This window comes from Rhinoderma darwinii, chromosome 4 (genome assembly GCF_050947455.1).
Source record: "Rhinoderma darwinii isolate aRhiDar2 chromosome 4, aRhiDar2.hap1, whole genome shotgun sequence".
Lineage (NCBI taxonomy): Eukaryota > Metazoa > Chordata > Amphibia > Anura > Rhinodermatidae > Rhinoderma > Rhinoderma darwinii.
Genome location: NC_134690.1, coordinates 96,758,606 through 96,774,895, shown reverse-complemented (window position 1 = coordinate 96,774,895; position 16,290 = coordinate 96,758,606). Strand labels below are relative to the sequence as shown.

At 33.8% G+C, this 16,290-nt stretch overlaps 1 protein-coding gene across 2 annotated transcripts in view; it reads right to left on the bottom strand.

Moving 5' to 3' along the window:
• PAX3 (paired box 3) overlaps positions 1–15,744 on the bottom strand; it is a 57,089-nt gene extending 41,345 nt beyond the window's left edge. Inside the window, exons 1-4 of one of the 2 annotated variants that reach the window (XM_075863975.1) lie at positions 15,511–15,744; positions 12,949–13,184; positions 11,924–12,053; positions 10,341–10,475 (exon numbers count right to left, since the gene is read on the bottom strand). In XM_075863975.1, the coding sequence (XP_075720090.1) occupies positions 10,341–10,475; positions 11,924–12,053; positions 12,949–13,184; positions 15,511–15,595 (586 nt within the window). In that variant the 5' untranslated portion in view covers positions 15,596–15,744. The remainder of the gene's footprint in view (positions 1–10,340; positions 10,476–11,923; positions 12,054–12,948; positions 13,185–15,510) is intronic. The other variant, XM_075863976.1, reaches the window with a different exon arrangement.
• Between the last annotated feature and the right edge of the window lie 546 nt (positions 15,745–16,290).

Below are 16,290 nucleotides of genomic sequence, written 5' to 3'. Positions count from 1 at the left end.
AACAATAATAGGACAATAAACAGCACTAATTATTAATAAGCGCTCTACTGATTATAAACAACAATAGTATGACAGTAAACAGCACTAATTATTAACAGGCGCTCTACTGATTATAACCAATAATAGTAGGACAGTAAACAGCACTAATTATTAATAAGCGCTCTACTGATTATAAACAACAATAGTATGACAGTAAACAGCACTAATTATTAACAGGCGCTCTACTGATTATAAACAATAATAGTAGGACAGTAAACAGCACTAATTATTAATAAGCGCTCTACTGATTATAAACAACAATAGTATGACAGTAAACAGCACTAATTATTAACAGGCGCTCTACTGATTATAAACAACAATAGTAGGACAGTAAACAGCACTAATTATTAATAAGCGCTCTACTGATTATAACCAATAATAGTAGGACAGTAAACAGCACTAATTATTAATAAGTGCTCTATTGATTATAAACAATAGTAGAACAGTAAACAGAACTAATTATTAATAAGCGCTCTACTGATTATAAACAATAGTAGGACAGTAAACAGCACTAATTATTAATAAGTGATCTACTGATTATAACCAATAATAGTAGGACAGTAAACAGCACTAATTATTAACAGGCGCTCTACTGATTATAAACAATAATAGTAGGACAGTAAACAGCACTAATTATTAATAAGCGCTCTACTGATTATAACCAATAATAGTAGGACAGTAAACAGCACTAATTATTAATAAGTGCTCTATTGATTATAAACAATAGTAGAACAGTAAACAGAACTAATTATTAATAAGCGCTCTACTGATTATAAACAATAGTAGGACAGTAAACAGCACTAATTATTAATAAGTGATCTACTGATTATAACCAATAATAGTAGGACAGTAAACAGCACTAATTATTAATAAGCGCTCTATTGATTATAAACAATAGTAGGACAGTAAACAGAACTAATTATTAATAAGCGCTCTACTGATTATAAACAATAGTAGGACAGTAAACAGCACTAATTATTAATAAGCGCTCTACTGATTATAAACAATTAACATCTATAACCAATTACCGTCTATAAGCAACACAGTACAATGGAGAACAGAAGAGTCTAGAAATCTAAGGCTGGGTTCCCACAGTGCAGATTTGCTGCAGATTGTGCCTGCACTTTGCAAGCCAAAACCAGAATTTGATCCAATAGAGCGGAACTATATTTTGGATTCCGTTCCTGATTTTGACTTAAAAAACGCATGCAAAATCTGCAGCAAATCTGCACTGTGGGAACCCAGCCTAAGGCCATGTTCAGACGTAGCAGACTTTTTCCACTGTAAATGTTGGTGCAGATTCGGGGGAATTACGCAACGAATCTGCAGCAACATTTGCATATTTGACAGGTAATTCAGACGTTGCAGATATCACAGCGGACTTGACGCAGATTTAGTTTTTGCATTGGAAAGGTTGAAATCCGCAGTGAAATTCCGCTTCTTCTCCGCAATGTAATGAGCATGCTGCGGAGGGAAAAATCTGCACCGCAGCCTGATTCCCGCACAGTTATTTTCTGCAACGTCTGAACTAAGTTTCCTAAAAATATATAGAAAGAAATGAAAAAAACGGCTGCTGCAGAATTCCACTGCGGACTTCAACAGTAATTCCACCACGTCTGAATGTGCCCTAATAGTACCTATAGATTCCAGGCAGTAAACCCCTTTGTGCTTCTCACTTGTTGCATTCTAAAATTAACACAAGAGACATATAGTATTATCCACTTAACAATCGACATATATAAAGCAGTTTATCGATGGTAAGGTACAATACAACCAATTTTTACCATCAGTACCCTTGTTGAGGAACATACATGGAGGGATATGTGAAATAATGGGAGTGATATGTGAAAATGTGTTGCAAATATTCTTATGTGTACTGCCGCACATTTTCATCTAATCAAACACACCATTCCACAAATGGTAAGGCTATAGAAAAATAAATATGTTAGATGCATTTCTATCACTCTAAATGTGCTATATATATATATATATATATATATATATATATATGTATGTATATATATATATATATATTTGATATAGACATATATTTATGCTACATATATATATATATATATATACATACATATATATATGTATATATGTATGTATATATATAGAATAAATATATGTCTATATCAAATATATAATCTATGACATATATTTATTATATATGCATTTATTTATTTATATATTTATATTATTTGAAAACCAGCAACATAGTATCTGGTCCATATTTTTTGTCATAGTCAATAAAATAGGAAAATATATTTTATCACAACCTGAATATACACTATATATATTTTCAAGGCTCTGATGCATTTTATTTGGCTATGGATCAACAACTTTTTTACTACTGTGCATCTCTAGCAGCCACATGTGAATCAACAGCAAAGTGTCATTATCAATAAATTAAGCTCATTATAGGTAAAATATGGGATATATTTATGAAATAATCCATGACTCTCGTTTACAAATTAATACTGTGTAAGAACACAACACAAATGGTATATCGAAGTGGTAAATCGTAGTAAAACAGTAACTAATAAAGAGGCCCATTGGCTAGAAATATATGGTAAAAACATCGTAAAAATGTATTTCACCTAAACTTTACAATTATTTCTTTTTAGTTAAAATAGAGCATGAGATATTTGGATATTGCATAGCAATATACAAATTTGATATTGTTATAACGAACTTCTATTTTTATTTTTATATTAGCTAATTTTATTCCATTTTTAGGTTTTATTTTTGTTAGATGATTTTAGCAAACTGATGTAAAATATATATTTACTATACATATATGTGTGTGTGTGTGTGTGTGTGTGTGTGTGTGTGTGTGTGTGTGTGTGTGTATATATCTATGTGTGTGTGTGTATGTGTGTGTGTGTGTGTGTGTGTGTGTGTGCGTGCGTGCGTGTGTGTGTGTGTGCATATATATATATATATATATATATATATATATATATATATATATATATATATATATATATATATATATATATTTACTTATAATATTAATTCTTTAATTGTATTTTTAAACATATTGAACAAGACTGTAGCTGCTTAAAATAGTCACACTTTAGCCGTTCCAGAAACTAAAACTTAAACTAAAGTCAATTTTTTTAATGTCATTTTTAAGTACATAATACAATTTTAAAGCTAAATTTAAAGCAAAAAATGATCTCACACAAGATAACTAATTTCTATAAATTGTTTACTATTTATTAATAATTTTATACTGAAGTATTAAATGAGAAAGTCTTGTGGAGTGTTTGAAGTATAATTAATCTGACTCCATTTATATAGACACCACTGATCAGCCAAAAATCCACAAAGGGGCTTAGTGGTCAAATAGGATTTTCCAAGTCAGATACATTGAAATGATCCCCCTTTGATCTCATTAGATACCAATAACAATGGCAGATAAAACACAAGAAGCAAAGCCCCTGACTCTTTCAGAGGTGACAAAAGTATCAACAAACAACTACTTAATCAATATTTGCCCAGAGAGGCTACTTAAAAACATCCCTTTCACATTATAATGTCTGCTTGTAAAACAGCTGTAAAGCAGCCCCTAAGATGAGGTATTAAAACAACTTAATTACCTTTTACTGTCCTCTTTGCTGTATATACACTCAGGATTAACCATATGTTTGCCGCATGCTGGCAGGCTGCAGCTTTACACTAGCATGACCCATTTCATGAATCATGGGCAGTATATTACATAAGGGACAGTTTACACCCTGTGATTCATTCAGACTGAATCTAGCGATAATCACTACGTGTAACTGATTGAAAGCTATAGTTTCCCACTGTCTTTAATCATTGACGTCATCAATGAATCCAACGTATTAAAAATATTTGCCGCATGTAAACAGCATAGGAATGACTGTCCACACTGCAATCAATATTATCAATAATAATTCATATGCTATCAAACAATCATCTACGTCTAACTACAATTATTCTTAGTCATTATTATAATCAGACCACAAGATACCTCTTCATACAATTATCACATATAATCCGACCTTAGATATAAAGGGGGGAAATATAATGCAAATAACATAATACTGGTCATCTATGGTCATTCCAGAGCAGTGTTTTTAAACGTTCCAAAACTAAGTACCCCCTATCCAAATAAATGACATACCCCCAAGGCTATGATCATACAATGTGCTGCACCTCTACCTATGAAAAGCACAGCATGAAGACAGTGCACGTACTCCCCAGAGACATGGCGTGTAATCCTGGTGTACCCAAGCTCTATAGATAATATTATATTACATTTTAAAGCCAACATTTTTGCCATTAGGGTATGTGCACACGACCTATTTTCAGACGTAATTCAGGCGTTTTACGCCTCTAATTACGCCTGAAAAGACGGCTCCAATACGTCTCCAAACATCTGCCTATTGCTTGCAATGGGTCTTACGATGTTCTGTTCAGACAAGGTGTCATTTTACGTGTCGTTGTCAAAAGACGGCGCGTTAAATTACGCCTGCGTCAAAGAAGTGCAGGACACTTCTTGGGACGTTTTTGGAGCCGTTTTTCATTGACTCCAATGAAGAACAGCTCCGATTACGTCCGTAAAAGACGCCGCGAAAAACGCGAGTAAATACAAAAACGTCTGAAATTCAGGAGCTGTTTTCGCCTGAAAACCGTTCTGTAATTTCAGACGTATTTTGCGTTTGCGTGTGAACATACCCTTACAAATATAAGGCTGGCAATGTCCAATTACAAAAACAACACCACTAATAAAACAGACAGACAGTTATAGACATGCTGGTAATATTTGTTTTATGGTACATTTAATTTAGTGCGAAATGAAGCATAGAGCTGCCAGTGTCAGAGCGTGGAACGCCACAGGCCAAAGCTGCAACTGCTCTGCGCCTATCTAAAGTGTTTTCCGGCTGCATTTCTATGCATTATATAGTTGGCATAGGAATACATTATGTCCCACGCTAAATAAATTGCCTCCAGCATGTAAATCCGGTTGCAGCAGTATTAGATCATTAGACAGTTGTTGTTTTACATAAGCATCAAGGTTGTCAAATACAATTTTCTTCAGCAATCAATAGAAAGCTAATGAAAATCTAACGGCTAAAATCAACATAGACATAAATCAATTATGACGTGCTTAAAGACAAATTTTACAAGTAGCCTGCACTTGCTGGGGGTGCTAGTTCTACAGTAACTGGTGGAGCTCAGGTTGCCATGCATATAAATCAGCATAATATATGGATAGACAAATACACATTAAATCAACAAGTAGACGCTGGAAATTATCCCCAGAACTAGTCTGTGCTGCCGTGCAGGACTAAACATTAGCACATGTTTATAGAGGAAAACAAGTCATTTTTTCTGAAGGTGGAAAATCAGGACTAAGCACTTGTAATTAATGACACAATATAATAAGATACATTACTACAGAAGGGACAATCCACTGTATAGAGCCGCTAGAGAGGGGTACTCCCACTAGTCGGAGTACCAGTGTGTGTCCTAGTGCCATTGCACTGTTAGGAAAGAAAACTACTGAAGGATACAGCACATAGTACAGTACATATAATATTCCAGGACACTAAATATAATGTAATATGGGAATATATGTGATGAGGACACTATATTAGGTGCCAGCCTCTACAAGATCAATAATGGAGGCTAGTCAGTGCATTGTGCGCGGATGATGGGCAGTATCAAGATGACCATCTTGCCTCCACACTAATAAGCAACAAGTTGAAGGCTGGGGAACAAGTCCCTTATTGTCAGGTTACATGTAAATATTTAAGCTCTGCAATGGCCGTCGTGTGTCATATACAACACTGCTCTGTTGTCCACCTCTTGTGACCACAACCAGAATGAAATGTCTCTCCCTGGAGAGCATCCACCATACAACATATCTGTGCCCGTTGCTGCCAGTTCCTGATGTCTCATCATTATGAACTCGCCAGTAGGGTCACAAACACGATCATCACATGCGATAAACACTGACATACAGCTAGGTAGATTGTCTATCAAATTAAACCAGAAAAAGTTAACCCTGGTTAACCCAGAGCAAGGTAAATACCCTTATAAAGCATAGTGCAATTCACCTTAACAAGGGAAAGTTCCATCTGACCCCTAGCGGTAATGAGACTAGACCAAAGTTCAAATAAGTATCTTTAATAATGCAAGTAACTCTTTATATTATGTTGTTTCAAGAATGCATCCAAACCTCTACTCTATTAGTCATATTACTCTGCCCCCTGCATCCCCCTCTAGTGTCTGACTCCTTGGACAACACTAAATGTTGCCCCATTCTGCAGATATGGCGTATGTAGTGGAGAAAAAGGGGTTAAATAAAAGAAATAAGGGGAGGCTGCAGAAATTTCACGAATGTTCGCCCGGGGCTACAGAGGGCGGGGATGGTGCGAGATGAAAGTGAGAGAGGAAGAAAGGAGTCAATTTAATCTGCCTACAGAGCTCTCACATAGGGAAGAGTTAGCAGAGAGTCTATTGGGGCTGAGCGCCTGACCAGGGACAAATGCATTGTGACGCCGCCTGGGGGCCAGATCCACTCTGCATGGGGGAACAGAGGGGCCCATTCAACTGCCAGGCCTGAAATACACTCAGCAGAGCTGTAAATGTCACACTGAGCAGCTACAGAAATATTTACAGGACCCAATGAAGACAAAGTAGATGATGGGGACACTGAGAACCAAGAGTCAGGTTATCTTCCTTTATTGCAAATCAGTGGCCAACACTCAACTTCTCACCGGGAGGCCGGCATTACTCTAATATACTACTCCTAAATAGTATCACCATTCTCAGGAACGTCACAACAATTATTACCAAAGCCAATATCTTATATATAGTACATATCTGAACAATATTTAAAGGACCGAATGTCTGTAGCATAAAAAAATACAAATATGTATGTAAATGTTTCAGCCCCTCCGCTGCCTAAAATGGCTTATAAGAGGGAAGAATAGATTGTACTTAATAGAAATTATGTAGACTTTCTATTAAAAAGAAGCAACAGGTGGAATATATAAAATATATCATTTTATTGGCAAATTTGATAACAGTGTAATGGTGCATGTGTGTCATTTTTCTACAAGGCTCCCAATTTTTTCTATAAATTGGTGGACACATTCTGTAAATGTTGTTTAATGAGGTTAATAAAACCTGTAATGAGGAATTACAATACATTATTCGGATGGATTTCTACTTAGCTTTGCCAGAAACAATCCACACATTGTGCAAAATTCCCTTTAGAAGTAAAACACAACAGTAGTAAACCATACAACAAAGACTAAGCAATGTATTGTTCAATATGCACAGATAATGCTTCTAGAAAACCCACAGTTCACCAACTGAGCAACTCAAAAAGCCAATAAACATTTACATAGGTAAGAAAGCTGTAGTAGGAGAACCAGGGGTTCTTTACACCTATAATATCAATAGGAATGAATAGATTGCCTTAAAGTGTCAGCCTGCATTTACCTTACAGGCCACGCATTGACCTTCAATAAGTGGCTGATATAGCTATCACACTAGAGCTCTTATGTGAACCTGTAGGTTTTATGTTCAAGAGGGATAGGAAAATTTGTATTATTTTTTTTTTTTTTTTGCATTAGTTGTATGCTCCATACTACATTGTTGTTTTTGTTTTTACAATCTTTTTTTTACCATTTTTAATCAATGGTATATAGATTGGACAACTGTTGCAAATAATGCATTTATTCTGCAAATAAAACCATACAGGTTCAGACGCTAGTGTGAATGTGACCTAACCCTAATGACACAATCATATCCAATAACCGCCAGAGAGTACTATGAAGAGTTAATGTATTGTGCTGAGAAATATGAACATTACTTCTTACAAAGCTGGTGGCATTTATTTTTTTAGGCTTTGGAGATTTCTCTACTTTTTCAACTGAAATCGAAAGCAGAGACAATTTTTTTTTCTTTTTAAGTAGATTTTTGCTAATGATCTCCATTTGTTGCGAACGCATGGACCAGCAACATGTGATACACAGTATGGCGAAGTCTTGTGTGCTATCCAAGGCTGCAGCTTTATAAGAATAACACACACTTATATTTAGTAGTGAAAATCAGAATCTTCTATCTATCTATCTATCTATCTATCTATCTATCTATCTATCTATCTATCTATCTATCTATCTATCTATGAACTATTTGTTTATCTATCTATCCATCCGCGTACCGCTCCTTATGAAGCAGTCATGCATGCAGTACACAAGGGTTAATGGTTCAGTAACTCTCTTTTCACTAGTCCTATACACCCTATGACAGCCAGAGACATTTTGTAGGTAAAAGTGTCCTTTTTTCTTCCCCAGTAAAGAGTCCATAAAACTCTCAGTAGCAGTGGCTATTGAATTATTCATCCCTCATTGCAAGCCCATAATGTCTTTTCTGAGGCTTTTGTGAGGCAGCTTTCTCACTCTTTTCTCCTTGAATTATAAGAAAGGCAGGCCCTTCTTTGTCCATGCCAAGCTGCTTCTAGCTGGAGCTTTGTCTGAGAAGAGCTAAAGTGTGAGTTTCAATGGACTCTCCTCCCTTTGTCCCCCAAGTTCATCTCCAAGTGTAGATCGTGTATGGAGAGGCTCCTTTGTCATCCATGGAAAAGTTGTACAAATGTTTGACCAGCTCATTTGGTACTTTTTGTCCCCTCTAGTGCCTATATGCAGATACTGCTCACATTAATACAGCCAAGCTTAAACTGCCTCATTACACCGAGGAAGGGACAGGCTGCACTTACTGCTGTCAAGACCTACAATACAAAAGAGGTCCTAAGCTGAGTCTACCAGTCCTGAACTGAGTCTAGCAGTCCGAAGATGAGTCTATCTGTTCTAAGTTTAGATCTATCTGTCCCAAGCAAGTTTTACCTATCCAAGCTGAGTCTACCTGCCCAAAGCGGAATATACCTGTCTTGAGCTAGGTCTAACTATCCCAAAATGAGTCTACCTGTCCCAAAATAATCTACCTATGAAAAGCAAACTAGTGCCTGTTCAAATTGAAGCTACAAGAGTAAGTTGAATGTTGAATCCACCTGATTCACTTTTTTAGATTAATAACTTTATGCTTAAAAACATATTAATTACACAGGATAAATCTGTATAATAATCATAAAATATATATATATATATATATATATATATATGTATATATATATATATATATATATATATATATATATATATATATATATATGAAATATAATATAATATGAACTACAAAAATTTGTATGCATATATATTTGTATATATATATATATATATATATATATATATATATATATATATATATATGTGAGTGTGTGTGTGTGTGTGTGTGTGTGTGTGTGTGTGTGTGTATTACATTATATACCTAAACATTACTCCTACATAGCACATAGGAATTACACGATTCCTGTTTCCAATTTATTTTAGGACAAATGTTTCTTTTAGAATTGAATTATTATCAAAGCCCCTAAACAGCTGAAATAAGTTTGTGTATTGTGAAGGAAGTATATGATTTCAATATTTACTGTTTAAGGGCTCACAGGCACTGAAGGGGTTAAGGTGAGGGCACAATCTGGGCCAGTGGACCTTTTAATGAATGGAGAAATAGAAGAATGGACTAAGTTGGGTCAGATGACAGTTACAGATACTCTTAATATAACTTCTGTAGAAAACAGAAAGGTTGTGGGTGCCCCCCCCCCTTCCCCTACCCCCTCAACTCCAGCTCTTCACAGAACTGAATTTGGAACTCCTGTGGTTTCCTATTGATGTCTAAAACTAAGCTGCAAGGCTCTGTAAAGTTTCTTTCCCATTATTAACCCCTCCCATCCCCCATATGACCATCTTCCCCTGCTATCCTATGACAATACCCAGGTCCCCTTGAGGTAGACTGGGAAATGGAGGCCTTTGATCTGTTCTAATAGGTGTAAAAGAAGCAATTGCCCGGACACCTTGGTTACACATTACCCCTGATTAAAGCTATAAACACAACACAAATCAGTACTTTACAATGTCCAGTGTACACTCACAAAACACAACAGGAAAACTCTCCATGATCACATATACAATGGAAAGACATAGACCCTCCAGCAATAAAAAGGCACCACAGAAACTAAACTTCATAACCCTGCAACCAAATCAAGAGTAGGACGTGGAGTGAATAATCCTACGCAGAGCAATATTACATAGACATGAGCATTATTATGACGTCATGATATGCTGACATAGTCTGCCACTTCTAATGACCCAATAATCAATGAGTACAATACAAGCAGCGTTTAGGGTTCACTGTACCTCTCTCTCTCAGGATCCCGTCTATACTGTGTTTTGTCCTCTTCTCTTGCTCCTCCTGCTCCTTTCTCTCTAGATCCACATCATCCTCTTCCCCTTTTCCAAATTTACTCCTCAAAATGCGGCTAATGGAACTGACTAAAGGGGGAGAAGGTTGTAGTCGCCATCAATGCGATGTATTATTTACTCTAATTACATATATTGTCTATAAATTATCAAGAGATAGATAGATGATAGATAGATAGATAGATAGATAGATAGACAGACAGACAGACAGACAGACAGACAGACAGACAGACAGACAGACAGACAGACAGATAGATAGATAGATAGATAGATAGATAGATAGATAGATAGATAGATAGATAGATAGATAGATGGATGAGAGAAAGAGAGATACTTGATAGATCTGTAGCAACTGTAAAATGAGGACGGTAATAATTAAAAATTTAAAGTAATACTACGATTACTAATAACGACAATTCATGATACAATAAAACAGCAATTACTACTAATAATAATAACAATATAAGAATATAAACACAGATATAAATAGTTCATTTAATAATGTGATCTCTATATTTCCTGCAGAAGGATTCACCTTATATCTGTTTCTACTCAACCTACAAAATGAAACTTATTAGAAAAAAATTATTATAATAATTATAACAATATTTAGAGAATAGTTACATAGGTAAATAAATAAATAAATACATCCTACATGTTTAATAGTTACGAATAAGAGTACATTTTAAGTTGTTGTTTTTACTTAACATTTTCTGGGAGTGGAAATACTTAATATTACTATTATTATTATTATTATTATTATTATTATTATTATTATTATCATCACCATCATCATCACCATCATCCAGCAAAAATTATTTTAATTTATAAATACAGTTAATAATAATAATTATTATTATTGTTGTTGTTATTATTATTATTATTACTATTATTATTACTATTATTATTACTATTATTATTACGAATATAATTGTTTCTACTATTATTATTACTATTATTGTTGTTGTTATTATTATTATTATTACTATTATTATTACTATTATTATTACTATTATTATTACGAATATAATTGTTTCTACTATTATTATTACTATTATTGTTGTTGTTATTATTATTATTATTGTTTCTACTATTATTATAACTATTATTATTAGTATTATTATTATAAATATTATTATTGCTCTTGATAATTATTGTGTTTTATTAATTGGATTGTTATTAACAAATATTTTGATTTATAATGACATGTATTATTGTATCAATAATTGTACTATTTGTATTATTATATAATAATAATAATAATAATAACTGGGATGATTGTGTGATTGCTGGACAGCACTAGTGCGGTGGCCGCTCTGGATGAGCACATTAAGGGGGTGTATTAACCTGCAGGCAGCAAGGCGGCAGGGGATAGAGCAGAGACAGCGCTTGTTAATATTTCATGCCTGGGATGGCTCCACTGGTGCAGCGATCAATATGTGTAATTGCCTATAAGTGATGCTGCCGCTCTAATAGAGATGGATGATGAGCTGTGGATGGATTGTGTATGGCGGCTCTACCTGACGGGACGCTGTTACGATCACACACCCCGTCCTTCAGCAGCTTATCCCGGATCTCCCAGCTGAACATACCCGGGTTGTCCCTCTTGTATTCCTCGATCTTCTTCTCTATGTCCGGAGTGGTCACCTGCTTTAATGGCAACACAAGAAACCAAGTAAACCAGGCGGCCGACTAATAATCACCAGAACTATATATATACATATTCTATACATCCAGTAGGTAAATACACAAATAAAAGTAAAAATGTAAATGTTACTTTCTATTTCTTTCCATTATTCACAGAATTTAATGCTCCAGAATTCTGATATTCCACAAGTACATGTGAATGCAGGATACCAGCCCCCACCCAAATATAGAACATGAAAAAATTAATAATTAGATAGATAGATAGATAGATAGACAGACAGACAGACAGACAGACAGATAGATAGATAGATAGATAGATAGATAGATAGATAGATAGATAGATAGATAGATAGATAGATAGATAGATAGATAGATAGATAGATAGGTATTCTAGTCCTACAAAAAAGCCTGGAAGAATTCCCCAGTAGTTTGACTCCGGGTCAACTGTGTATATTGATCAGATGGTCAGCATATGTCATGTGCATATGATACCTCACTCTCATTCCAAATGTCTTAGCAATACTGATTATAGTTAAACTTTGCAGTCAATCAATTATATTGTCCCCACCCAAAATAAATTCTCCAATTTAAAAAAAATGCATAAGAGTAAAGATGTAAAATTACTTGTTAACACTTAAATAAATGACAAAAAAATCTATCCATAAGAATAATATATCTATTATCTATATATAATATCTAGCAATTGATCTATCAATCTATTTATCTAAAAATATAGTTTAAATAATGGCCACTGTTATTCTATAAATAGTCCTGGATATTATAAATAAATGAATGTAGACATACTTTCTCTTATTACATTATTTTTCCATTATTATAGCTATAATGAGTATCAATAGCTAATTTTCACAGTTCTGAGCGTTCAGAGCTGGGTCCTCACCTTGGGTTTGCTGCCCCCGATGGCCCCTGGTCTGATGGAACCGGTCTCCTGGTATCTACACAGGATCTTGGACACACAGCCATGGGACACCCGGAGCTGGCGGGAGATAACACATGGGCGGATGCCATGATGCGCCATCTCCACTATCTTATGCCTGATGTGGTTGGGCAGGGGCCTGCCATTGATGAACACTCCACCCAGTTGGTTCACTCTGCCTTGGCCTAGAGGAGTGGACACTGCATGTTAAAAGACACCAAATAGAGAGTTAATTAATTGTTATAAATTGACATCTGACACTTATATCCTTAACATTCATCTTAGTTATAACACACATAGACAAATAATCTATCTATCTATCTATCTATCTATCTATCTATCTATCTATCTATCTATCTATCTATCTATCTGTCTGTCTGTCTATCTATCTATCTATCTATCTATCTATCTATCTATCTATCTATCTATCTATCTATCTATCTATCTATCTATCTATCTATCATCTATCTATCTATCTATCTATCTATCTATCTATCTATCTATCTATCTATCTATCTATCTATCTATCATATATAATATATCTATCTATCTATACACACACAACATATATAAATAAAATATATGGCTATAGATGTAGCAGAACTGAGTTCATTAGCTACAATTAATTATAATAATAATGATTATTTGTAATTTCACATAGAACTGCAGAAAGGGATCTACTCAGTTATATAGAAAGAGTTCAATGACATTCAGCTATGCTGCATCTATACATATATAAGATATATAAAGCGGTGCTGTGCAGAATCTTGTGTAATAAATAACATCCTGCTGGAGTGATTATTTGTTAATATGTTGATATATAGATCATTGAGTCATCATCTGGAGAGTAGTTGTGAGGAAAATGAGTGACAGGCAGAAGTGCTGGTGTCCAGGATGAGACTGTAGACAGAGTTCTGCACTTTCATAAAATAATCATAACCCTAATCCACAATGTACAGAAATGGGACACCCCGGGGACTGAGAAATGGCCCCATTGTGCAGTAGTCCACTACACTCATGTACTCATAAAGATAATTATACTGATAAATACATAGATAATTAGATAAATAACTGACATATCTAGAAATATAAATATATATGTATATAGATATGTGTATAAATATATGTATGTATCTATGTGTGTGTTTGTGTATATGTATGTATAGGTGATAGATAGATAGATAGATAGATAGATAGATAGATAGATAGATAGATAGATAGATAGATAGATAGATAGATAGATAGATAGATAGATAGATAGATAGATAGATAGATAGATATGAGATAGATAGATAGATAGATAGATAGATAGATAGATAGATAGATAGATAGATAGATAGATAGATAGATAGATAGATAGATAGATAGATAGATAGATATATTTTGATACTATGTTCATAATTAGGTAGATAGTTCTTTTTTCGTTTCTTTTTAGCGTGCATGCATAGGTATACATTATACTCACTACTAAATAATATGTAAACTGTTTTCTATACTGAGAACTATTTCAATGCTTTGTTTTGTACTCTTTCATGACTTGCTTACCAAATAAAAATCTTTGATTTAAAAACAGAATTAGGTAGATAGATAATTAATGAATTTTATTTAAAATATATTGGAAATTAGATATAGATAAAATAATTAGAAAAATAGATAAATAATAAAATAAAAAGATAATTCGATTTATAATAGATAGATAATTAACAAAATTAATAATTTGATTCATAATAGAAAGATAATGAACTAAATACAATAATTAGATTTATAATAGAAAGATAGATGATTAATTAGATATTTATATATATAATAGATATAAATAAAATATTTTCAAATCTTTAGATTTGCAACTTATCTAAATAATTGGATTCAAAATGTGTTGATAATTAGATCCATAAATAAATAGATAATTAATTAACTGAATAATACATAGACAAATAAAAGAATTAAATAATTTGCTAATATGTTGATGATTAGGTAGATAGATAGATAAATACCAAATTTAATTAGATAATTACATTTATAATAGATAATTTACTAAATAGATATTTAGATTTATAATAGATAGATATATAAATAAATAAATAGATAATTAGCTAAGTGTATACTTTAATTTATAGTAGATAAATAGAGATATATTTCACTAAATAAATTATTCGATTTATAAGATATAAAAGATTAGAAATATATGCGACAAATAGATGTAGATAAAATAATTAGATTAGATTAGTAATTTAGCTCTATATATTTAGGTGTTACAGATATTTTTATGATTGCTTCTAAAATTTCAAAAACATTTTATTTTGCACTAATAAATATCTGTAGCCTGTAATGATTTAGGACATAAATTCTATACATAATACTTAATGCACTTTTCATTATCAAACCTATAGCAAAGCCTTCATTAGTGTTTTTTTGGCTTTACACAAGTTAAAGTCTTCCTCGAAATACAGAACGTAAGTAATACAGGGCAGTATAATATAATGTAGTATAATGTAGTGTAAGATAGTGGTATCATTTGTGTTGTACCTTCTAGGGGGAATCCACTCCTGGGGTAGTTCTGTCCCGGAGCTGGTCTCATCATTCTTGGCACAGCTCCAACCAGGCTTGTCATTTTGGGGTTAGTGTCCCAAAGTTATTTGCCAGTGCCCCCAGCCTCCAGTAGTACTGTACAATGTAGTGTGAGTGAGGGCAGCTCCAGTGAGTGTGCTCTCAGTGTGGATGTGCTCCTCCTGTGGACACAGCACTCAGACAGCTCCTTGTTGTGGATGGTTCAGAGTGGAAGGAAACCTCCTCTGGAGTATTTATTAGTTCTTTCAAGCAGGGCTGCATCAGGAGCCTGTGCTTGCTATTGGCCAGCAAGGGGCGTGTCCTGTCTGCAGAGGCCTGCTCTGATTGGTCCATGCTCCTTTACTTTCTCTTCCCATCCTAAAGGCCTGCACAGTACTGATCACTATCTGCCCTGCTATCAGTGCCGCACATCACACGCCACATTGATTCCTAATGGGGGGGATCAGCTCTATTTACCAAACATTAACCCTTTCTCTGCTGCGTCATACGCCAAAGGAGATGCACGCATACAAATATATATATATATATATATATATATATATATATATATATATATATATATATATATATATGTATATATATATATATATATATATATACACATATATATATTTAAATATGTTTATATATACACAATTTGTAGAACTTTTTTTTTGCCTTTGTATTACTTTTTGTTATTAATTGTTTATTTATCCACTTTTCACTTTCTCGTGGCTGCTCAGTTGGGTATTGTAGTAA